At 38.2% G+C, this 25978-nt stretch overlaps 1 protein-coding gene across 2 annotated transcripts in view; it reads left to right on the plus strand.

Moving 5' to 3' along the window:
- Positions 1 to 25978, plus strand: part of LOC123874129 — a 44112-nt gene continuing 18134 nt past the window's right edge. For both annotated transcript variants that reach the window (XM_045919326.1, XM_045919327.1), the window contains exon 1: positions 1 to 811. In XM_045919326.1, the coding sequence (XP_045775282.1) occupies positions 631 to 811 (181 nt within the window). In that variant the 5' untranslated portion in view covers positions 1 to 630. The remainder of the gene's footprint in view (positions 812 to 25978) is intronic.

Below are 25978 nucleotides of genomic sequence, written 5' to 3' on the forward strand. Positions count from 1 at the left end.
GCCGCTCAGTCGCAAATCTGTTACGCCAGTGCACCGTCGCACGCGCATCTAACATGGCCGACTGGTTTGCGCGCCAAAAATCGCGAAATTTAATTCACCGCATATTAGTGCTGCTAATTATTTATTAAACTTTTTGCTGTGTTAAATACGTACGTTTGGAATTTGAATTCGCCCGAAGAATAATTATTGTGTATTTAAGTACATATCCCGAAAAAGCATTATAAAAGTTTTGGATCACGAAATATTTATAATATAAATAATTTTCCAAGTTTCCCGATGGCGAAACAATCTTAAAAGAGGTGTTTTCTTACATTGTGAATTAGAAGATTTATATTAGGTATATAGCTACTTGTTAAGGAATGGAAAATAAACTAAAACTGTAATACCTAATTAAAATAAAAACTAAAATCAATTTAATTTAATTTAATACTTCATCGACACCATCGCAGCGAGGAATTTTAGCCAAGATGCAGGCATTGCCCCTTTGGATGGCCAAACTAATTCTTATCCAAAGTAACTGCCAACTTTTAGGTCTCGTGGAAAAAAAACCTCTTTGTTATCAGTGCCTGTAATCTTTAATTTCGTATTTACCAAAGAAAGTTGTGTTTTACCAACAATTATGAATCGAAAATGCATACGAAACTTTTTGGATGTTTGGTGTTAGTGATATTATTATGTTATTGTGATGGTTTGAACAATAAGAAGAAAGTTAAAAGAAAAGTCGGTGTTAGTGCTGGTGGGAAGAATAGGCTTCCGTTCGCGAATGTGACTGAAAAACATGGTGTTGAAAATAGAGGATTTTTGTCACACGGTAAGCTTTTTCTAAACTACTGTTAGGTTATTTTCACGAGACATTTCACCGCGCTAAATAGCCTCATCTGTTGGCAGAAGGGCTGGTTCAGTTTTTGCATAAAGGATCAGCCTGGCTGTGCAGGTTGTCGGTGATAGCCTAGTGGTTAAGAGATCAGCATTCTATTCGGGAGCTAACGGGTTCGATTCCGGGCATGCACCTCTAACTTTTCGGAACGGATGATGATGAATGATCCTTGATAAATTGTAATAAATAGTTTTAATACCTATTGTTTTCTTGTGGAAAATATAATGTAGAAACCTGCATGCCTGAGGGTTCTCTATAATGCTCTAAAATTATTTCCTTACTAGCTCATGCCCGCGACCTCGTTCGCGTGGATTTAGGTTTTCAAAAATACCGTGGGAACTGTTTGATTTTCCGGGATAAAAAGGTCTTCAACTATAGTCTAATAATAATACCTATCCAAAAATCAAGTCGATCTAATGCTCCGTTGCGACGTGATTGAAGGACAAACAAACACACTATCGCTTTTATAATATTAGTAGGTAAGTATAGTGATTATTGAATTATGTATACCTACAGGAAGTGTACAATATAAACCAACTTCAATAGACATATTTTGTATAACCTAGCAAATGTTTTAAAATAGATACCTACCTAGATAATGGGTCAGTATCTTAACATGATCTTAACTAAGTAGGTATTAGACAATCCTACTTTATATTGTAAACGCGAAAGTTTGTATGTATGAATCACAGAAATCCAAATAATACTTAGTCTTTTATATCTATGGTATGAATGGATGTGTGTTTGTTACTCTTTCACGCAAAAACTACTTGATGGATTTGGTTGTTTGGAATGGAGATAGGATTATATCCTGGATTAACACATATAGGCTACTTTTTATCCCGGAAAATCAATGAATTCTCACGGGATTTTTAAAAACCTATACCCACGGGAACGAAGTCGCAAGCATCAGCTAGTCTCATATAATAAGACAAGCTTAATAATACCTACTTACCTAATTTTTAATTAGTGGTTAAATGCACAATATCTTATGATAATTAATGTATTTAGTCCAATAAATATAAGGCTTGTTAGTACGTAATCTACTCTCCAATAGCTAATGCGTCCCACAGAATTTGAAATAAAGTACAAATAGAAATACTTAGTATCAAAAAAAAAAAACCAAAATATTTTATTCAATGAAACTTTTACAAGTACTTTGAATCGTCAAGTGCATCTACCACTGGTTCGGAATGCCTTTCCTACCGAGAAGAAATCATATCATATCAGCTATATAGCATTCCGGGACAGTGCCGCATGTTACCGGATTTCTGCTACTCCATCATCATCCATATTAATATTATCATCGTCCTCACCGTCAACGGCGATAGCTGATGTCCACAGCTGGACATAGTTTGCTAGTAATCAGTCTTGCGCCGCGATTCTTGTCGTCAGTCCACGTCTTCCAACGACGCCGCCCGTGCCGGTGTGCATTCTACGTTACCTAGCACTCATTCCGCAAGATTTTTAACAGCTCATATCCGTTTAGCTGATTTTGGTGAAAGGTGGAGACGGAAACTGGCTTCTTATGCCTAGCGTTCCTACAGGATTTTTAAGAACCTAAATTCACACGGACATAGTCGCGGTCATCAGCTAGCGCAGAAATAATTCGAAAATACATACCAATTATATTATTTCTAGTATTCAAAGCAACGTATATATTAAACTTTAACGTTATACAAATACCTACGTCTGCTTTTACATTAACGCCTACTGATGTTTTACAAGTCATATGCTCGGCGACAAACTCACTCTCTGCCACTTCTACACCAAGTTTAAATTCTGTGATAATTACATTCTCTACAATTAGAGAAAATGTTGCCTTGCAGTGGGTCATAGACATTTCCTTATATTTCTAAAGTAGACACCTTTCTGATAACTTGGGAAGGGATTAAACTCAACGACTTGTCAAGTCGAAAGTCCAATTATTTTAATTTGGTAATAGGTACTTTTGTACTCTTTCTGATCGTCAATTGCTGAATTTGGAATACAATGATGTATATCTAGTGAAATTTATAACTAAAGATACGAGGGTTACTTGAAGATATGTAATAAGTAATAAAGATTTGAGAGGCAAGTTTTTATCAGAATGTCTATCACGCTAGGTCACTCAAATTGTAGAACGAAATTTAGGTCCCTACCTAAGAACGATGTATGTTTACTAACCCCCGTCGTAAAAAGAGGAGTGTAATAAGTTTAATGTGTGTATTCTATGTATTTGTGAAGCTATGTGTCTGTCTGTGGCATCGTAGCTCCCAAATAGATGGACGATGTCTATAAGTAGGTACGAGTAGGTACATCCATGTAAGAAAATCACGTCGAAATACCCGACTGAGTTTGTTGTGGGCTCTTCTCAGACTTGGGCGCATGTGGAACCCTCATAGCTTTAGTTTTAAGTTTATGTAATTCATTATCACCACTATATTATCATATTTCAAATGTAACAATTTGAATAAATGATTTTGACTTTGAACCGTTGCTCCGTTGCAGCGTTATTGAAGGACACACACACACACTTTCGCATTTATAATTGGTAGTGATAGAAATAAGTTTTTTTTTAATTAAAAAAATGTCAACCAGTTCATTATATAGCCATATAATTTGCTTTCCAATTAAGCGTAAAGCTTTAGGTACGACATTAGTGCAACGGGTGGGGTTTGAACCATCGAATTTCAGTTCCCTCCTACCGTACCGTTAAGCTATTGAGGCTTCTTTAAGGGGCATGAAACGGGCCTGCCCGCGAAACTCAAATTTAATTTGGTTTTTCGCAATTTGTAAACTAATAGCTAGTAAGAAATTAGCTCTAGTATCGACTAATTTGTGTGAATAGTCGATACTAGAGCTAATTTCTTAAAGTAAAGATTTTTATATAAACCTGTGAAGATGATACTGCCATTGTCGCAATTAAAATATAAAGCTGCATTTTCACTAGGGGACATTTGTTGCGCGACTCTGTCGCTCGACACGAAATTCACGTGTCCCGCGCCATGTCGCCCGACGTCGTCCGACGTCGCTTGGGACATTTACGTGTCGCGCAACTTGTCGCTAGTCGATGGTCTGCGAGCGTCGACGCGCGCGACCTTCGTGTCCCTCGACAATCGCCGGGCAGGCTTTGAGTGGTGAGAACGTGTGTCGCTTTGTGTTCCACTGCACTGAACAGCACTACTTCCTCGGGCGACATACTGATCACGACTGGCCAATGAGAACGAGTCATATGTCGCGGGACATTGTCCCACAACTTTTACAGAGACAACTACGTGAATGTCGAACGACAAGTATCTGCGACATGTCGCCTAGTGAAAATGCGCCTTAAGCCTACGTCGTCGTATTAGTTTACAAATAGCGAAACACCAAATTAAATTTGAATTTCGCGGGCAGGCCCGTCGCTTCCACCTTATTTGCAATTGCAAAATACTTTTGCGAATAGTCCAAAGGGGGTCAAGTCCACGAATGACGGAAGCGACATTCGTTAGCCGTCTATAAAACTAGGTACCTACTCAAACATTTAATAAAATGTCCAAATGAAATGAAACAAATTGATGTAAACTGAGCACCGCGTGGCCCAGAAACGATTGTGGGTTACTCGTTTGTTAAGCGTTAAGCGTTATTGCGCAAAAACGTATTATCACTGTAGAAGAAACACTTGGAAACCTTGTTAAGATCGAGGCACACCGAGCACATATACCTAACTAGCTAATTAATGCCCGCAACTTCGTTCCCGTGGATATAGGTTTTTAAAAATCCCGTGGGAACTCATTGATTTTCCGTGATAAAAAGTAGTTTATGTGTTAATCCATTGTATAATCTATTTCCATTCTAAAATTCAGCCAAATCCGTTCAGTATAGTTCTTGCGTAAAATAGTAATAAACATCCATCCATATATACTTACAAAGTTTCGCGTTTATAATATTAGTAGGATTGGGGTAGGTATAAGGCTAAAAACATTGATGTCGGAGCAATCTTCCCCTTATATAATTAGTAAGTTAGATACTACTAGCTTTTCCTGCGACTTCGTTCGCGTGCACTTAGTTTTGTTAAGAATCCCGTGTAATGTGAACTCTTGATTTTCCGGGATAAAGTCTCTGTAACCAAATTTCGTCATAGTCGGTTAAGCAGAATGCAGATTAAGCCATGAAATTGGTTTTTTATTATTTGTTGTTATAGCAGCAATAGGAATACACACTCTGTAACTCTATACCTATTACGGTTCATGAGATACATCCCACTGATAGATAAACGGACAGAGAGCGTAGGCTCAGTAACAGCGCATCGTTGGCAGCCTTGGAAAATATGTTATGTTGGGTGTGTAGGATTCCAGCTGAAGTGGCAATGGGCAGGCCATGTCTGTCGCAGAACCGACGGCCGTTGGGGCAGACGTGTTCTGAAGTGGAGACCGCGTACCGGTAAGCGCAGTGTGGGACGACCTCCAGCCCGCTGGACCGATGACCTGAAGAAGGTAGCGGGGAGCGGGTGGATGAGGAAGGCGGAGGACCGCGTTTGGTGGCGCGCTCTTGGAAAGGCCTATATCCAGCAGTGGAAGCTTACAGGCTGATGGATTGGATTGGATTGGTGTGTATATATAGACCTAGCCTTTTCCCATGTTAATTGGGGTCGGCTCTCCTAACCATATTTCTCCAAGTTGTTCTGTTTTGGGTCGTCATTGTGTCTATTTGGGCTGTTTTCAGGTCGTTCAATACTACTGACATCCAGGTTTGTCGAGGTCTGCCCCGTCGTCTGGGTCCAGCGCTAACATGTATTACGCTTCTGGTCATGTGATCCTCGGGTCTTCTCATGACATGACCATACCACCGCAGCCGTCTCTCTAAGAGTTTGTCTTCGATTGGTGCTACTTTAAAGGTGCCCAGAATATGCCTATTCTGTATTTTATCTAGTAAGGTGACTCCACCTGCCCATCTCAGCATTTTCATTTCAGTTACATGCATCCTAGAAACCTGGGTTTTTTTTACAGGCCAGCACTCCGAGCCATAGATTAAAGCAGGGCGAACAGCGGTTTTATAAACTTTGCCTTTAATACGAATAGGCATCCGTTGGTCGCACAGCAATCCAGATTGGATTGCTGTGCGACCAGGATTGGATTGGTGTGTAACCAACTTAATAGCTAGTAGTTTAATAGCTACCGGTGCAGCCAGTTAGCAGTAAAGTAGGTTCTGTGAGGCGAGCCGCGGGATGAGTTGTCGCATTTCATCGCTTTACGACTCCATTTCACTGACAACTGACGAGTGAAGGAGCAGTGAAAATGTGATGAACGAGTCGAGATTTCACACGTGATTATAAAGCCGCATCTATTTAAGGTTTTACACGCTTCTCCGAATAAACGTATTACGCCTATTATCCCATTAATAATTGTTGTTCTAGATCTAAAAACCGGCCAAGTGCGAGTCGGAGTCCCACACGAAGGGTTCCATACCGTCGCTCGTACAAGATATAGGTACGCACCTAACACTTTTACATAGTATACAAGGAACCAAAAGCTTAATTTGCTATAATCCGCCAAACCAAACAAATCTGCAACATGCAGCATGCGACATGTACCGCCCGCCCTCCCATTAATAGACATGCAGGAAAAGCCAGCCACCAAGCAAGCCACACGCACCACCACCACGCAGCACCACACAAATCCCAACACCATTCGACGCACGTTTCGCCCCGACACCGGAACATCTTCAGGAGATGTAGACCTTACAATGCCTAATTGTAAAGTCAATTTTGCAATTAGGCATGATTCTAGGTCAACGAGAAGTACCCTATAGGTTTTCTTGACAGACACGAAAGACGGACAGACGGACACTAAGTACATATTATTTATATTAATTAATCTTTGATGATTAAGCAGTGAATCTGTGTTGATATGCGAAATCAATTTGCAACATTTTTCTCAATGAAACAGTTTGATGGGTTCCATTGGATTGCTAAGTGAAAAGCTTAGCTAGGGGTTTCGTTTTAGATTTTAAGGCACGGAACCCTAACACACGAGGGCACTTCAAATCATCTCTTTGATAATAAAGACAGTTTAACAACGTTTTCCTCAATGAAACAACTTGATGGGTAGTGGGTACTTACAAGACACGATCGCATCTCAAACCTGCAGCGATTTTTGCGGTCAATAGGTCCGCGATATTTATGCAATGACCTTAAATATAATAAGGACTTAAGGTGTCTCTTGTGTTGCCATAAAACATTGTTTGCGTGGGCAGAGGTGCAATAAAAGGATCGAGGACCAAGTGAAAGGTCGAATGTTGATGTTTTTGGTTGAGTTTATTTTGACAACCTCCCTAGTTTATAAGAAGAGGTCCCGGGGTTGGTTCTCCGTAGCGTAGGTGCAATTTGGATAATTTGTAAGCTGGCTCTTATCTGGTCTAGAGTAGGTCTGATCTGGTCATGTGAGGATCTAGGGTCTAATATTAGTGGAACCTTAAAACTAAAACACACATTACTCCAAAAAGTTAGAGATGCGCACCCGCCTTCGATACCTGTCCATCGGCATCGATTAGAAGGCCTAAGATTTAATCGCTAGACTATCACCTCGCGCCGAGAATTGAACTCCAGATCTAACACTTAGAATATCACAGCACTTACCACTGCACCAGGGGGGTCGTATAAACATGTCACAGCTACTACAAGTGTAAATTAAAAATTTATAACACCCCCGACAAGTGAAGGTTACAGTAACTAGAAAAGATCTGTTAACTTTCAAATGGCTAAACCGATTTTCTTGGATTATAGCTAAAAACACTCTCGATCAAGCCACCTTTCAAACGAAAAAAAAACTAAATTAAAATCGGTTCATTAGTTTAGGAGCTACGATGCCACAGACAGATACACAGATACACACGCCAAACTTTAACACCCCTATTTTGGGTCGGGGGTTAAAAATTAAGGCTCATTTATTGCATTCAGGTCTATTAAACCTAGCTCTGGCTTATAAATTACCATTAAGATAGCCTGAACACTGGTCTTAACGATTGGTTAAGGTCGTCAATGTGTGGAACAGCCAACAGGCGGCATTACCTACAGGTTAAGTGGCTAGCAAGGTTAAAGTAGTGCCCTACGGACATCTTGTATCTTCAATTTAGCTGTTTAGGTCACTGGGTTAATACTAGGTTTTGTTACTAACTGAACACAGTTAGATCTATTACTAAGGTGAAATATGGAACCCTAGGACCTAGGCTATATCGTCACAAATCTGAAAGTCTGTGAAAATAGGTAAAGCCTAGTTGCGAATATCGTGGGCCGTGGCACAAGTATAGGGAAAAATCCGAAAATGATTAATCTTAAATCCTATATGGGAATTTTATGGGACATAATGTTATTGATAAGAGATTACTGAGCCTTTTTTGAAAATTTTTCGAAGCTAGCCTGTACCTTTGTGCAAAATATCACACTAATATTATAAAGGAGAAAGTTTGTATGTGTGTGTGTGTGTGTGTGTGTGTGTATGTTTGTTACTCCTTCACGCAAAAACTACTGGACGGATTGGGCTGAAATTTAGAATGGAGATAGATTATACCCTGGATTAGCACATAGGCTACTTTTTATCCCGGAAAATCAAAGAGTTCCCACGGGAATTTTAAAAAACCTACATCTACGCGAACGAAGTCGCGGGTATCAGTTAGTGAATAATAAAGTTACTTTATTTTTTACTTAGATAAAATTTTTGTTTTGTTCTAAGATTATTTTCAATTTTTTTGTGTTGTCAATAGATTATTTTGGTTCTGACTTGGTCGAACACCTACTTAATAAATATTATCGTTTCAAGGTACGGAACCCTCGGTGCACGAGTTCTACTCATACTTAGCTGGTTATTATAATCACACATTATAAAGGCGAAAGTTTCTGTGTGTGTATCTGTGCATGTTTGTTACTCTTTCGCAAAAACTACTGCACAGATTTGGCTGAAATTTTGAATGGAGATAGATTATACTCTAGATTAACACATAGGTATTTTTTATCCTGGAAAATCATAAAGTTCCCACGGGATTTTTAAAAACCTACATCAACGCGAACGAAGTCGAAGGCATCAGCTAGTATTAAATAATTACAGTCAGTGGTTTCGTGTTAGTAATCCCTTGATCCATTTTCTCTCGGCACACAGATTTAGGGGATCAACTCGAGCGTAATAATATGAATAAACAGAAGCCGGGTAAGGCGCAGGGCACACCCGCAGAGTATTTATTCCATGATAACAGCTCAAACTAATCTTAATTTATTGACTTTGGCATCAAGGGAGTGGAGCACGGGTGACCTAGGAGCTCCGCGCGTTTGTTATCTCTTCTGCGATGCTTCCGTGTTTTGTTTTCAGCATCGAAATCACTGTAACAACAGCTTAAATGTCAGCATACCTATTACCTACATAAGGAGTACTCTTTTTTAAACTCGGCTCTACCTCCACTCAGTCAGTATGCGCTGGCCCTAATGTTAAGTAATGTAAGAGTAACTACACACTGGAGACTTTCAATATGCCACCAATAAAACGTCCCTACTCCCTACTACCCCTAATGAAATGGAAAACGCACAAGCACACACTATAATGTATCAACCAAGTGTTTGAACTTATCACACTAATATTACAAAGGCGAAAGTTTGTGTGTATGTGTGTATGTATTTGTTACTCTTTTACGCAAAAACTACTAGACGGATTTGGCTGTTTAGAACGGAGATAGATTGTACTTGGATTAATACATAGACTATTTTTTATTCTGGAAAACTAATGAGTTCTTACGGGATTTTTAAAAAACCTATATCCACGCGAACGAAGTCGCGGGCATCAGCTAGTTCTTAATAAAACCAACGAGTAAATAAGAACGTATTTTAGTTACATAGTCACCGAACTTACTCAATATACGTAACTGATAAAATATTTACTTACCATGAATAACTTTCGATGATCAACTTTTTTCCCTTTCACTTTCGAAGGAATTCAATGAAGCGAAATCATATCAAATTAATGGACGTGGCAGGATAAAACTTTTTATCTCTAGCAAAGGCACTTCAATTCAATTCATTTATTTTTCACATTATTTCTTTAATGGCTAAAACTTGAATGAATACAAATTGTTCTAGAAGAAAAGTCGTACCTACTTGATTAAATAAATTAAAACCACGACTGCCCTGCAAAAATACTTATGTAAAAAAAAAAACATATTTGAAAATGGCAGCATACAGCTGCCATATTCATTTTTTTCAAAAGATTTATAGCCAGTATTACTTGGAAAAATGTAAGAATTCTAACGATACCCCATACGTCCAAATCTGTTCAGGCATATAGAAGTTATTGTGGTATAAAAAACTGACATACATAGTACCTACATACTTATAATATGAATCCTGAAAACATTACACTAAGTACTTAGTGAAATGGCTGTACTGTAAAAAGATAAGTACTCTTTCTGCATCGTATTCTTCATTGCTAAGGGTCGTGCCTCTTGCCATTGATTACATTGTTGTCATGGGTTAATAATGCGGTGGGCTTCCAAATTCTTTCGGATACACATCGATGGAAGTATTTCGATTTTTAGGTGTTAGTGATAATTACCAGGATCAAACGGTTAAACGACACGAGCTACAAGGTTATAAGGTAGACCGTTATGAAATAAGATAAGTATAGTGGCTAATTCTGTTGTACAAAATCTCCAAACTAAAATGACAGGTTTATAATAATGTATTACTATCCCTTTCATAATGCTCGCTTGGGTAAAGAATATTCCTAGATTTAGATCTGTCGATTTAGTTTGCAATAGAATAGCCACATTGTGTGACCAAAAAATGTATGTATCTCGTAACACATAATCCCACATCTCTGATGGAAACTGGAAAGGCTGCTTAATCCACTTTATGAAACAAGTTTAATTATTTTTGTTTTTAATGAGCATGTCAACGTTTCCTGTTATTCTCGTATGTGGACAAACCCTAATCGATGATACTAAGCAGCTGGGCGCGGTGCTTCCTGCGCACTAGTTTAGAAAGCCATGACTCATTCTCGCTCGTCGCTACGATTTAAGAGGATCATTGTCAACGATCCCCCGTCGATTTCCTACGTACATCGATGTATAAGGATACGCCATTCCCATATAAATCCGTTTACAAAAATGAGCCTATAAAAAAATAAATATTACGTCATTGAACTCGTCAGTGAATTTGACGCGAGCGTCAACTCTCTGTTATTAAAAAGATCAAGGATGGAATGGAGCTATTTTGTGCAATATTTCGTCAATTTTTTTTGCGTTAAAAATATTATTAGTGCAGATATGAGCATGTAATGAATCTAACAAAGAATTTTCACAAATAATATGTAATAATATAAACCATAACCAAAAAAACTTCTGTAGTACGGAACCCTCTATCAATGCGGCAGCTTCGCCGTTGCGGATGCGGATGCCCGCAAAATCGCTAAAATATAGCTACGTCATACGTACGACGTATACATACAAAATACACACATCGTTAAATAGTTAAACACATACATAAACATACATAGTTAAATACATAAAAAATACATATAAGCATGTATACACTCAAACATATATATATAGTTTTCGCGACTTGCAACATCCGCATCCGCGTGACTATCCGCATTGATTATTATTATTGTAGATGCAGATGTGGATGCCCAAATCAATGCGTAACCTTCACAATTGCGGGTGAGGATGCGAATATCGGAAACATCGCTAGTCTACTAGTACAAATATACATACATAGTAAAACAGTTAATTATATACAAACATACATAGTTAAATACTTACAAACATACAATCATAGTTAAATATATTCATGATCATAAGTAGTCTGTCATACGCGAATAAAAAGTTTTACTTCAAAAAAAATAACACGACTCCATTCTTTCTGTATTCCAATTGTACGATATTTTTGCGGCAAATATTTAATCATAGCAAAATTAAAAATATACCCAGCTTATACGTTAAATTAAATGAGAAAACGATATACTTACGAGTGAAATGTTATTCCATCTTTTTTTTGATGGATTTCCGTACGGTTTTTGCAAGATTTGACCGCACATGACGGCATTTTCGACAGTCAAAAACACGTGCGATACGATAAAGCGTGTGCGGCCGACTGATGCGTGATAAAGAGACTTTTGCCAATTCTCTTTAACTTGTGAGCGCATTTTTTTTCTTCTAAGGGCCTATCCATATACATCGATGCCTACGTATGATATTATTGTTCTCATCTCTATCTGCCCTGGTTCGTGTATTCTCGGTTCCTAGATCGGTGCATTTGTGATAACCAATTCTAATTGCTGTGATTGGCTGAATTTACCATGTTCTTGCTGCGACAGTGAGTTTGAGCCACTAGCGGAACAATGTTAGCCGGTCAGAAATGATTGCAATTAGTCAACCTGTATGACGTCCGTGTTCTATTTTTGATTACAAAAAAGAAAAAATTGTTGTTGCAATCATCAATTTTAGCAAATAGTGAAAGAGAGTCGACCAATCAGAGGTCACAACTACCGTCACACTTTCTGTGAAACTATGGCAGTAGGCTTACCGAGTAATGAAAACAATTTTTCATTCTGTAATGTCATGTGGCAAGTAGGGTTGCCACCTGCCTCTTTTTGATTTACAGGCTACCACCATCAAAAATACGGGGTTTAGATTTGAAGAAATTTAAAAATTTGAAGTATTTGAAGAAATAGGCGGTGGTTCTCTCTGAAATGCACGGAAAGCCTATTTAGATATTTCAGTTTATTTGTAAGTTTTGTATTTTTTCTCTGTATGTTGCCGTGTCTTGATTGGTGAACTGTGTTTGCAATGTGATTTTAAATAAAAGATTTATTTATTTAAATAGCTTTTAAAAACTCTAGTTTTGTAAAGCAAAATGTTATACATTTCATGCATACAATCTTTGCATTTTAACTTAAATTTACATTTAACTTGTGATTCCACCTTCACAGTATCAATACTATGGCCGTAGCCAGGAATCGATTTCGGGAGAGGTTTTATCAGGGCCGGAACTGAATCCTGTCATGAGGAAAATAACATTCGCTCAACTTTATGGGCTAATTACCTGGTTAGTGGAATTTCGCCTTTCAATTTGACAGTGAGATAAAATACAACAATAAAAAAGCGCGAGCGCAGTGAGCGTAAGTGTTTTTGGTTCAATTACAGAAAGAATTAAAGTGAAAGGGAAACGAGTTTAGCCATAGCAAGATTTTATTTTTAAAGCTCCCTATCCATACTAATATTACAAATACGACAGTATATCTATTTGCCTATCTATTTGTTACCCTTTCACGGCCCATCTTCTTTACCAAAATTTTGGTACTTACTATTCAGAGGTAACTTGCATCCCAGACATAAACTTTTTAGCCCGGAAAATCCCCCACGGAATTTTTAAAACTCTAAATTCATGCAAACGAAATTGCGGGGCTTACACCAAGTAATACAAATTCAAAGCGCGAGTGAAGTGAGCGCGAAATGTTTGATATATTTCCAAAAAAAAAATTGGTAAGCAAATGCAAGAAATAGTGTAAGTATTATTTTAGGCTTAGGTTTTTGACGGCTTCCCAGGCGCAGTCGCCATTTCTAAATTTCTGGTCTGGTGGGAGGCTTCGGTCATGGCTAGTTATATGGTTAGTATGGCCCTAACGGCCAAGAAATTAGACTGCATCATCACTTACCACTAGAAAAGATTAAAGTCACGGGCTAACTTGTATAAAAAAAGGCTAACATCCTCAAACCAAGCCCCGCCGCCTTGGCTACGACCATGATCAATATCGAGTGGGTTTCGGCTACGCATTGCCGCAAAAGGAAAATATTCTTTCTACTGGACATAACGTCAGTGTTCGGTTTCGCCAGCCAAGTGCGAGTCAGACTCACGCACCGAGGGTTCCGATTCGGGTATTTTTTTCGACATTTTACACGAGAAATCAAAAACTGTTATGCATTAAAAAAAATATGCATAAAAATAAATAAAAATCTGTTTTAGAATGAACAGGTAAAGCCCTTTCATATGATAACCCACTTGATATATGTAGTTATCTTACTTTGAAAATTGAAAATACTAATATTTGTTCATGAACACATGACAGACGGATAGAAGGACAGATGGACAGACGGAAAGACAGACAGACTGATAGACAACGAAGTGATCCTATAAGAGTTCTTTTTGCTTTTGAGTTATGGAACCCTAAAAATATTTAGTTTTATTTGCCCCGTATTTTATTTTCATAATTACCGGTTTCTCTATCCTGACATACGGGGTAACCAGTAAAATACGGGGCCTCTGGCAACCCTATTCGGAAAACACTGTCACATTCAAGTTAATGTCAAATATTTTGTTTTCAATTACAGAAAGCTGCATCAATCATTATTACAATATTTTCTTTGTTGTGATTGGCTGAATTTTTGAGTTTCAGCCAATAAACAGACTGTTTGCCAATTAAACGTCATAACAATATAAATGCCAGAAAGTTTAACCAAATAAAACAAACTTAATGAGAACCTAGTGAGAATGCAAACGGCACACAATTTATAATACATATTATGTTAGTCGTATATAATAGATATTATAGTAGTCGTTCACTTTGGTAATAGTCAGATTGTCATCAGTAAAATTGATATTGGTCGATGTATCGTAAATTATTGTTTCGGTGACAAATATTTTTATTATCTATTTATCTTTGAACAGAATGGAATAGAATGAAATGGAATGGAATACAATGATAAATTTTTATTCCTGTAAACTTTTAGGTAAACTTCAAAGTGTTTTTGGATGGTCAGAAAAATTTACCACTGGTTCGGAATGCCGTTCCTACGTTTTCTAGGGTTTCGTACCTCAAAATGAAAAACGGAACTCTTATAGGATCACTTTGTTGTCTATCTCTCTGTCTGTCGTGTGTGTCAAGAAAACCTCTAGGGTACTTCCCGTTGACTCAAAACCATGAAATTTGGCAGGTAACCTAACTGCGTAATTTTGGGTAGTTTTTTTAATCGATAAAGAAAGTTTGCGACATTGTTCAATAAAAAATTTGGATTCCAACTCCTCAATCCTGATGTTGCAGGGGACCTGACTACTAAAGCTAATGGGATTTAAAAAGTGTCGATTATTAATTGATATTGAAGGTATCTATACCAAGTAAACACTTTGTCGTTGACCTCAACCCTGATGCTGTAAGAAATTGCATTCCTAAATCCTGGTGATCCCTCGGGATTTGAAAAGGATAATCCGTTTAAATATTCTTACGTGATACAGAAACAAGTTGCATCCCGGGGACGGGCTATTACGGAGAGGCAACTTTTGTTCTGGGAAATGAAAGGATCGGGATTTTTAAAAACCTAAATCCACGCGAGCGAAGCTGCGGGCATTAGCTAGTTGTAAATATATTTAGAAGCTACTATAAGATAATAGATAAGGTACTTATTTCCTTATATTTTTATTGTATGGCAGCGCGCGGTTTTAAATTATAAATTGCACGTCCTGTCCTTTTCTGTAATACATTTTTTTCTCAATATCTACCGCTTTATCTCATAGCAAGAGTCCGTAAGACATAATACAGTGAAAATAGGCAAAATATACAATTTTTGCAGTTTCCACGTCAGTACCTGTCGAATTTTTCTAACAGTGTAAGCAGCAGAGCTGAGTTTACCATCAAGTGTTGATATGTGGGTGTTCCATAGAAGCTTTGCATCTAACATTATACCGAGAAACACGGGGTTCTCCTTTATTTTCAACATATGATTATTTATCAATGAATTTATGTCATTTAAGGTCCTGGTATTGGGCAGTGTGAATTCAACACACTTAGATTTCTTTGCATTTGGAAGTAAATTGTTAGCAATAAATCAGAGAGTGACCTGTGATATGGCATTACATATAGTATACATTGTCAAAAATTATAATATTAAAGCTGTGCGTATTGCGTGAGGAATAGGTTGCAAGAGAGTTGCAACTTGCAGGGTTTGATGCATACGCTATTGCCAGCAAACATGAGACATATTTTTATCTACAGGCAACGTCTGAGTAGGTAACGCATACGTCTAACGCAAGTTGAAATGTATTTAGTTAGACCTATCGACAAGTTTGGAGTCGGGTGCAGTCTAAATGTGGCCCGTGTGTTTAGACTGTCCGTTTCTGTCAGTTTCACGTGTCGTCCCCCGCACTTCACCACCCCGCTTGCACAAATCGAGACAGCACGAAATTTTCAAGATTTCTGGGTGTAATTTCTGGTTTTCGTAGTTCCCACATAATTATAACAATATAAAATATATAACGATAATTTTTTTACTACATAATATTCATTAAATTTTCTAGGTCTGTGGTTTTTCCAAATTTCATTAAATTGCTTCGTTGTCTAGAAAAACGAGCACAAAGTTGGGCCTTTTTTTAAAGAAAAATACAAATCTTTGAGCCCCTGTAATTTTAAAACTACATATTTTTAGAAAAATCTAAAACACCACAGACACAGATATTAGTTTCTAGACTATGTCTGCAAAATTTCATGGACTTTGGTTGCTTACTATTCAAATGAAATGGGAACTACGATTGTATGGAGTAAGTGACGGAGAGAGCTCTGTTAAACGTTTTTACTCAAATGACAACTTTGCCGACTGCAATTAATAAATAAGTAAGTAATCACGTATTTGCAAAAACGTTGGTGCAAAAAAGATGAAAGTAAACAGTAGGTATATCCAGGGGCGCCGGGTTTTTAAAGTTCCCGTGGGTGCTCCAGCCATTTTAATTACATACCTACCTAACTACTTATATTTTTGTTATTTATATCAGTACTAGCTGACCTGGGTGAACTTTGTACTGCCGCGCCGTACCTAGTAGAATTATTTTAGATAGTCGTGGGTGCTCAGCACCCACTATTTACCTCTCGTGGGTGCTGGAGCACCCGAGCCACCCACGGAGTCGGCGCCCCTGGGTATATCTACCTTGGAAATCAAAATAGTCGGAGGCCCACATTGGACTAATCAATTAGTGTGCAAATATTTTAAGAAAGAGATCAAAATCATCGAAGCAAACCTATCTATGCATATATATCATGTATATATATAAAAGAAAAAACTGACTGACTGATCTATCAATGCACAGCTCAAACTACTGGACGGATAGGGCTGTTTGGCATGCAGATAGCTATTACGACGTAGACTCCGACAAGAAAGGATATTTGAAAATTCAAACCCCAAGTGGTTAAAATTGGGATTTGAAATTTGTACGTGGATAAAGTCGTGGGATAGTCTTGCAATAAAAATAAAAAGATAAGAAAACAGCTTATTAAATAAACAGATAACTGTCCCGACGTTCATAACGCCCCGGGGTTCCGCAAAAAATGGCGTTTTATCATGCGATCGCGTTCTCATGCCAGAGATAAAACAACTCTAACAATAAAACAAGCGTTATAATCCGATTAATCTTCCCGGGAGAGAAGTCCGGTAGGATCGTTTTATTATTTACTAAATGATGCCCGCTACTTCGTCTCTGTGGATTTAGAGTTTTTAAAATTCCCATGGAAACTTAGTTTTCACCAGCCGCCTTTTTCTACAATCGCACCGCATGCCTTCACAAGCATTTTTCAGCCTCACCACCTGGGTGCCTGGTGCAATTCGACCGCCCGTTGTGCCAGATCCTTTTTTCCACGCACATGCAAACTGAGGAATGAACTAGCCCTTTGGCGGTGTTTCCACTAGATTACAACATGGGGTTATTCAAGGGACGGACCCACAAATATAATACTAATAATACCTTAAAGGCGCAACGCATTCGCGGTTCCTCTGGTGCTGCAAATGTTCATGGGCGGCGGTAATCACTTTACATCACGTGACCCACTTGCTATTATGCTCCCTATTTATTTTAAAAAAAAGCTTGCCGGAATGTTACGGATATTTAAAAAAAAAAAATTGGTTGTCTGTAAAGTCGGTTTACTGACGATAGTTGAACGTGACAACAAAGGCCGATTGTGCTTCTTTGTCGCTCGTTCCGCGCTCTCGCTTGCACTTCAAGCCTTACATGGAACGCCTCAGAGCGAAGTAACGCCGCATGAGTCATGTTTTTTCGTGCGTTGACGTTGTCACGTCAAAAGCTTGCCGGGATGTTATGGATCAAATTTCACCTTTAGCGATGTCGGGCGGGTCAGTCAGTCAAAAAACAAAACAATCGGTTATAGCTAGTCGCAATAATGTCGGTACAGGCAGCCGGTATAGCTAAGTGTTCTAGTACAACCCGACATTCCTGTCCGCTAGACAGGTTCTCTCGCCCCGTGATACACTTCCATATGCTGCTATCCGTGTCATGGCCTCACACAGCTGTACACTTTGGTTTTACCAATTGCTAAGAAAAATCACTACACTACCCTTTTGTGCTTCAATCACGTTGCAACGGAGCAACGGATCGATGTGATTTTTTCAATAAGCTTGCTTTTTAGAAACTTTGAATTTGTTGAAGATAAAAACTATTATTCAGTTTATTTCTAGAAAATACATAATATAAAATTACCTATTCACGAAAACTTCGCATTTATAAAATTCTGAATTGGCAATCCAAACATAATTGGAAACGACAGCTAATAATATAAATGCATAAACGTTACAGGTGTAATTAGGGTTGTCACTTTTTTTTATGCAAACAATTTAGGTGTACCTTTGACTAGTATTATGTTTACTTTTCTAAGGTTAAAAAAAGTCTAGTTGTTGTACCTACCTAGAATTTATTTTTACTTTACTTAAAATAAAGTGATAACACTTCTTTATTTCTTTCATGAAATAATTAGTGTTTAAGTACCTATGCACGAAATAAATTAAGTACAATACTTTATTTTTAAGTGCGAGTAGCAATCTTGGATGTAATATTATTCGAATCATCACTTTCATGTGATTAATTTTCACACAACAAACATTTACAGCAACAAACAACACACTCTATCTGAAAGATAATAAGGTTTTAAATGGCATGCTTAGGTTTTACTCTCTCTGATCGCGATTCTTGAAAATAAAGCAAGAATTTTCACGTTGCGTGCGCTTTATGAATGAGATACAGTACCTGCTGTATATTAAGAGCAATTACGTCACTTCGTCATTGCTTAGTGGAAAAGCCGTAATAGGTAGAGACTTGTAATTTTCACAGAATGTCTATTTCTGATGCCGCTGTAAGGAAAGAAAGAAAAAAAACTTTTTTAACTATAACAACAAAATATAGTATGAAATTCAAAATGGCTGCCATGAAAATTAAGAAAAAAAAATAAAGTGTAGTTTTTGTACTTTACGAAACCCGTATGTGAGTTCGATTCGCACTTGCCCAATCTTTTTAAAATTTTATAAACTAGCTTAGTACATTCATCATGATCAACCCATTTCCGCCCCACTACTGAGTACGGATCTCCTCTCAGAATAAGAGGGTTTAGGCCATAGTCTGCCACGCTGGCCCAATGCGGATTGGCAGACTTCACACACCTTTGAGAACATGGAGAACTCTCAGGCATGCAGGTTTCCTCACGATGTTTTCCTTCACCGTTAAAGCAAGTGATATTTAATTGCTTAAAACGCACATAACTGAAAAGTTAGTGGTGCGTGGTCAGGATCGACCCCTGACCTCCGATTAGGAAGCGGACTTCTAACCACTAGGCTATCACAGCTTAGTATATCATGGGGTTTTTAATTTCTATAAAGTAAATTATAGAAATCATACCTCATGGCGCGATGAAAATAATATACCTAATTAATTGGTTTAGTATGTAACTAATGGTAGTCATTAATCATCAGAGGACTGAGCCCCTAATTTGTTTGTCAAATCAAAACTAATAGATTTTTTGCTATATAAATGCGCTACAAAACTAATAGGGTTCCATATTGAAAGGTTCGACTGGATTTTATGGTCACCATCTTTGACGATCTATTCGGAGAAGTAACCCTGGTTTTCTATATACACGCAGTTTGGTTAGAAATGGGTTAGAAACTCTATGAAATATTATAGACACTTTATACAAATGTCAAAATAATGTCTGTCTCTGATTTTCCACATTTCGGTGAAAATAATGAAAATATGTCATCACCCTGTTCTGTTTTTGTGAACATTTCTGCCGGTTAAAGTCAGATTTTTTCGAGTCGATCAAGTGTTAATACATAATTCTCATAAAGTAAGCACCCGGCCTTAACTGGTTTAAATTATACTATGTAGGTATAAGATGATGCCAAAAGGGCATCATCCCTCCAAAAATTTAATTCGCTTGAATCAGCCAACCAGCCTTTCAATTGAATTTAACCCAGAGCCATTCGCTAGCCATTATCGTTATTGACCAGAAGCTCAAATAATAAGAATGTCCCGAGGCCCGATTACCAGCATAATATAATGAACCACCAACGCCATCTATGTGACGTATCTGAAAACAATTTCTCGAAGATAATATAATGGCAAGTAAACTTTAAACAATTTTTTTTTTAGTATTATTAATTATAACTAGCTAATTCGTCCGCGTGGATTTAGGTTTTAAAAATCTCGTGGGAACTCTTTGATTTTCCGAGATAAAAAGTTGATCACTCTCCATCGTATAAAATCATGCCGCCCGCGGCCGCGCCGTCCTGTTTGCGGCGTGTATGATGGACAAACCTACAAGTAAATACACTTGCTCATATTTTATAATACGAATATGTAGTGAGGTGAGTGATAATATTAAAATAATGGTTAAATTAGTTAGTAATTCAATTACTAATTACAAATTAGCCAATTTGACTGGAACCTACTAAATATGAAAGTGTGTTTGTTGGTTTGTCCTTCAATCACGTCGGAACAGAGCAACGCGACGACGGATCGACATGGTTTTTGGCACGGATATGGAGAATGACATAGGTTATTTTTTATCCTGATACTTGCGCTGTGACATTATAATACCTTTTTTTTTTTTTTTTTATTCACTATAGGTAAGCGCTTGACCACAATCACACCTGATGGAAAGTGATGATGTGGTCTAAGATGGGACGCGTTTACCTAGAAGGTGCCTATTCACTCTTGTTTTAAAGATACCCGGATTGTAATTGATACCTACTTAAAAGCGCTGATAGCCCAGTGGTTAGGCTTCCTGTTTGGAGGGTCCGGGGTTGGATCCCGGACACGTACCTCAAATTTTTAGAGTTATCTATTATGAGCTTTTCAATCGATGTGAGGAAAACAGCGTGGTTTTTCAGATTTCTATGAAAAAGTTCCGTGATAGTAAGTAGCCTATGATTTCTTTGGGTTGCAAGCTATTTCTGTAGGAAAAGTCTTAATCGGTTAAAATTATGGGACGTAAAAAGGCAATAGACTGACAGACACACTTTAAATCTGATATTTTTAAAGGCTTTTATAGGTGACCTACCTATATAAGACATAGGTACTATCCACATCGTTACAAACTAATCATCAAATCCAAAACTATAACAATTTGAGGAACCACTAACAAATGCATACACTTTCATTGCCAAAATGCTCAAGGGTTTGTTGAAAATTGATTATTTTATGCGAAGAAAAAAGTACGGAACCCATTCAGCTTAAGGTTGAATCACCCTTGCTGGATGTTGTTTTAAACTCATTATTTTCCTCTCGGGGCCAAATCGCAGGAGCTTATTGCTTGCTTCACTTTCACCACTGTATCATTTGTAAGCTAAAAAAACAAAAAAGTTACAACCGTTAGTACTTTTGTGCTTGGTTGTAGATGATTGTCCGATTTGTAATGACGACCTACGGCGCAGTGCTGAGCGCTGTGGTCTTAATAGAAGGTACAGGGTTCGATTTCCGGCAGGGGAAAATTGGAATTTTTTAATTTCTAAATTTTCTCTGGTATGGTCTGGCGGGCTGCTTCAGCCGTGGCTAGTTACCAGACTACAGACAAAGCTGGGCCGCCAAGCGATTTAGCGTTCCAGTACAATGTCGTGTAGAAACCTAGGGGTATATTAATAAAAACTGCTATAGCAGGTTGGTCCGATTTAATCTTACGCTCCGACTGCGCAAGCTGGCTTGTGAAGGTAAGCTCTCAGGTAAGACAGAGCGTGTAACCGGAGCCTTACACTGTATCATCACTTACCACCAGGTGAAATTGCAGTCAAGGGCTAACTTGTACTAAATGAAATAAAATAAAAAGAGTAAGCCCCTTTCAAGTTGAACGTCCTTCTTTTTAGAAGTCGCTAAAATACAATGCACTGACACACAATAATTTAATAAATAACTATGTATTTGGGACGAGCACAAAACCGCAAACACAATCTGACGGCACCCATTTATCAAAAAACTTTATTTCCAGGAAAGTCGCATCAATTTTGGTAATGCGCGGGCGAAAGTCGTTTTGTGTACGATAAATTATTGTATTTTACGGGGAAAAAATTGAGAAAATGTTTATAAGGTGTCTTCATTCGTTGCGCTTGTCAGATAACGCATAGGTGGTCCTTTTATATTAGGTATTACTAGCGACCCGCCCCGGCTTCGCACGGGAAAAATCCTATCTATTTTCCGGGATAAAATATAGCATTTTCCAGTGTCCATCTGTTCGTTTTCTCCCTAGCGTAGGTTGCCTGGAAGAGATCGCTATGTACCGATAAGACCGCCTTTTTGTATGTACCTACCTACATTTTAAGTTTTCTTTTTTGTAACCTGTCATTTGTGTTTTGTGGTGCAATAAATATAGACATACATACATACAAAACATTTTGTGCGACAGTATACATTGTGCCTTTGAGCATAGAAGGATGCATCGGCCCGTATTGTTGGCGTGGGCGAAAATAATACCACTTTCTTTTGAAAAATAAGGATATTATGTCACTAATACAAGGCAGTTTCTTCTTCGACCCAGAACTCTTTTTACTCGCTTTACAGTAGGTACTTAGTAGCTACATACCAACTCATGCACCGAATTTCGTAGCTCCAAGAACTCGTCATTAAACTTTCTTTTGGCTACAACCAATCTTCTATAGAAATACACATACAGTAATAATTTCAGGTATCTACCTATTATAGAGGTTCACGAGATACAACCCGCTGATAGACAGACGAACGGACCTCCGAATAAACAAACTAGCGTTTCTAAAATCAATGGGAGGGACGGACTTACTGACAGCGGAGTTTTAGTAATAGCTGGTCCCGTTCGCAATCTTCGGGTACGGAACCCTTAAAAAACCTGTCTGTTTATTGTTTTTGAGAAAATCGCAAACAAACATCCATACTTCCATACTAATAAGTATTATTATAAATGCGAAAGTGTGTTTGTCTGTCTGTCTGTTTGTCTGCTACCTTTTCACGGCCCAACAGTTTAACCGATTCTGACGAAATTTGGTACAGGGTTAGCTTATATCCCGGGGACGGACATAGGCTACTTTTTATCCCGGAAAATCAATGAGTTCCCGCGGCTTCCTAAAACCCCATCCGCTTTACCGATTTGTATGAAATTTGTAACCGAGGTAGCTTGCGTCCCCCGTAATAATTGACATAAGCAATTTTTATCCCGGAAAATCAAACAATTCCCACGGGATCTTTAAAAACCTAAATCCACGCGGACGAAGTCGCGGGCATCCTCTAGTATATTATACGTACTACGTTACATACGTAGGGACTCGAATACAGAACATCTTTGTTTGAAGTCGATTAAATAAAAATAGAACCACATTTATATTCTTCAAATCCTATTAAAATCTGCAAGTGACAGCCGGTATTACCCACCGCACTTCAGCGAAAGAGCGTCTCGTTCCGTTGGCAAAAAAAAAAACTAAACACGCAATAATTAACTCTTTAACTGTAGATACGATTCTAAATTACTGAATAGACGCAAATTCACTTGAGGTCACTTGAGACGTGAATTCGCTAAAATAACTAGACAGCCTTGAGCTGTGTTTACATATAAATAAAATAATAATAAATTAAACTAAGATCATCATATCGTGAAGGACTGGTCGGTATAGATAGACGGATTTATAGTTCGCGACAGGTCGACATCGCTATCGGGGTGGGGACGTCCCGCACACCCGCACAGCCCTCGCTCTAACCCGGTGCGGGATAGCGCGGGTGACGTGCGGGTATGCGGGGTGTCCCCCCGCCTCATACCCCGATTGCTATCTCAACTTGTCGCGTACTATACCTAAGTCTTTTCAAGGCATCCAAACCAGATACAGCTCAGTATTACATCACTAATATCTGCCCAAACTTACAAATAAACCTACAATTCAGTCCATTCTTTTATCTATAGTAATATTATAAAATCAAAAGTATGTCTGTCTGTCGGTTAGCTTTTCACACCCATCCGTTTAACCAATTTTGACGACGGAGGTAGCTTGCATCCCGGAAAAGCACATAGACTGCTTTTTGTCCCGGAAAACCAAAGAGTTCCTTTGAGATTTAAAAAAAAACTTAACCCCCGTTGACTAAGTCACGGAAATCATTTTTTTTGATACAGAGATAGCTTGTATCCCGGATATAGAAAACTTATTATCCCTGAAAAGTGAAGAGTTCCCTTGGGATTTTTCATAAATCACTCGGACAAAGTCGCGGGCATCATCCAGTTAATGATAAATATTTTTTACGTTGAAGTTCAATGTAAACATGTCTTTACAATATTGCTTTATGTATTGTTAACAACTACCTCAAGATGCTGCCTTATATCATGAGTCATAGACATCTAGACCTATATCAGATTAATTATTATTATTTATAAATAATTGGCGGGAATGGTTTATAAATCACATTTAGTTATTAACTATTTAGATCAATACATATTGTGTCGTATTTTACATTTAGCTGATATAATTGTTACGTTAATTGTCTATTACATCACCATGGTTTTACCTCTATGGTAATTTGTCAAATAGCTTTCCGAAAACTAGTACCTACCTACCTTAAAAATATATCTGTAAAACTGATAAAAATAGCGAAGGTATCGAATAAAGACGGGTATTGAGAAATAATAATTGTAAGCGAAAACTATTCTCAAAAATACAGTGAAGTGAAATTGGAAAGTGTCTATTATTCAAACCTGTCCCTATACTTCTGCAACAGTCAGAAGTGGGATCACAAGAAGAGAAGAGAGCAGAACATTGAAGAACATGAAAAGAAATTTTTTTTTTCTTCTCTTCTGAAGACACCACGCCACTCTTAGAAAATAACATCATGGGCCTATATCGACGCAAACTCATCTTCAAGATGCGACCCGAGGACTGTCCTGTGTATTATAATATCAGGGACTTGAAGTTGAAATACCTACGAGCAAAATTACGGTCTACCAAGAAGCCCTACTTACTTTATTAAGGGTACCTACTTATCATCATCGAAAAATTATAGAAGCAAAATTACGGTCTACCAATACCAGAAGCCTTACTTACTTTATTAAGGGTACCTACTTATCATCATCGAAAAATTATAGAAGAATCTACTACTTCGGCGCAGGCTTCAAGATGAAGAGAAGGGGAATAAAACTTTACTACGTCTTCGCCACGCGGGGACAAGAAGCGCAGCTGTAATCTACTGACGGGCTAGCCACCACTCGCCGCACCGTGCTAGCCGCCACTCGCCGCACCATGCCAGCCACCACTCGCCGCACCGTGCCAACCACCACTCGCCGCACCGTGCCAACCGCCACTCGCCTCGCCGTGCCAGCTGCCACTCGCCGCGCCGTGCCAGCTGCCACTCGTCGCACCGTGCCAGCTACCACTTGCCGCACCGTGCCAGCCGCCACTCGTCCTTCTGAGGCGACAAAGTCGAGCATACCCGCACCCGGTGAGTCGTTTTAGATATATTCACTCTAACCATCAATTTTCTGAGCATATGCAAATGCCTCTCAGAATAATAACATTAGTGCAGATAGAATATTTGCCTGCCCACATTGATACTGGAAGTTAATTTTTCAAATGATTTGATAATACCATAAGTATCTAAAGTTTTCATCATAGAGGAGGTTTTGGGTGCGCATACATACAATCACTTAGCAGATTATGTAAAAAAATGTGCATGCGTGTGTTATAACAGAAAAAAATAAGTATCTACTTAATTGTGATCTCTGCGATGTAGGCCAATTCACTTAGCAACAGATCGTATGGCATTGAATGAGTGAAATATCGATTTTGTCAAACTACCTTCGTTAGATAAATTAATAATTTTAGGTATATCATCAAATCATT

Source organism: Maniola jurtina, chromosome 17 (genome assembly GCF_905333055.1).
Source record: "Maniola jurtina chromosome 17, ilManJurt1.1, whole genome shotgun sequence".
NCBI lineage: Eukaryota > Metazoa > Arthropoda > Insecta > Lepidoptera > Nymphalidae > Maniola > Maniola jurtina.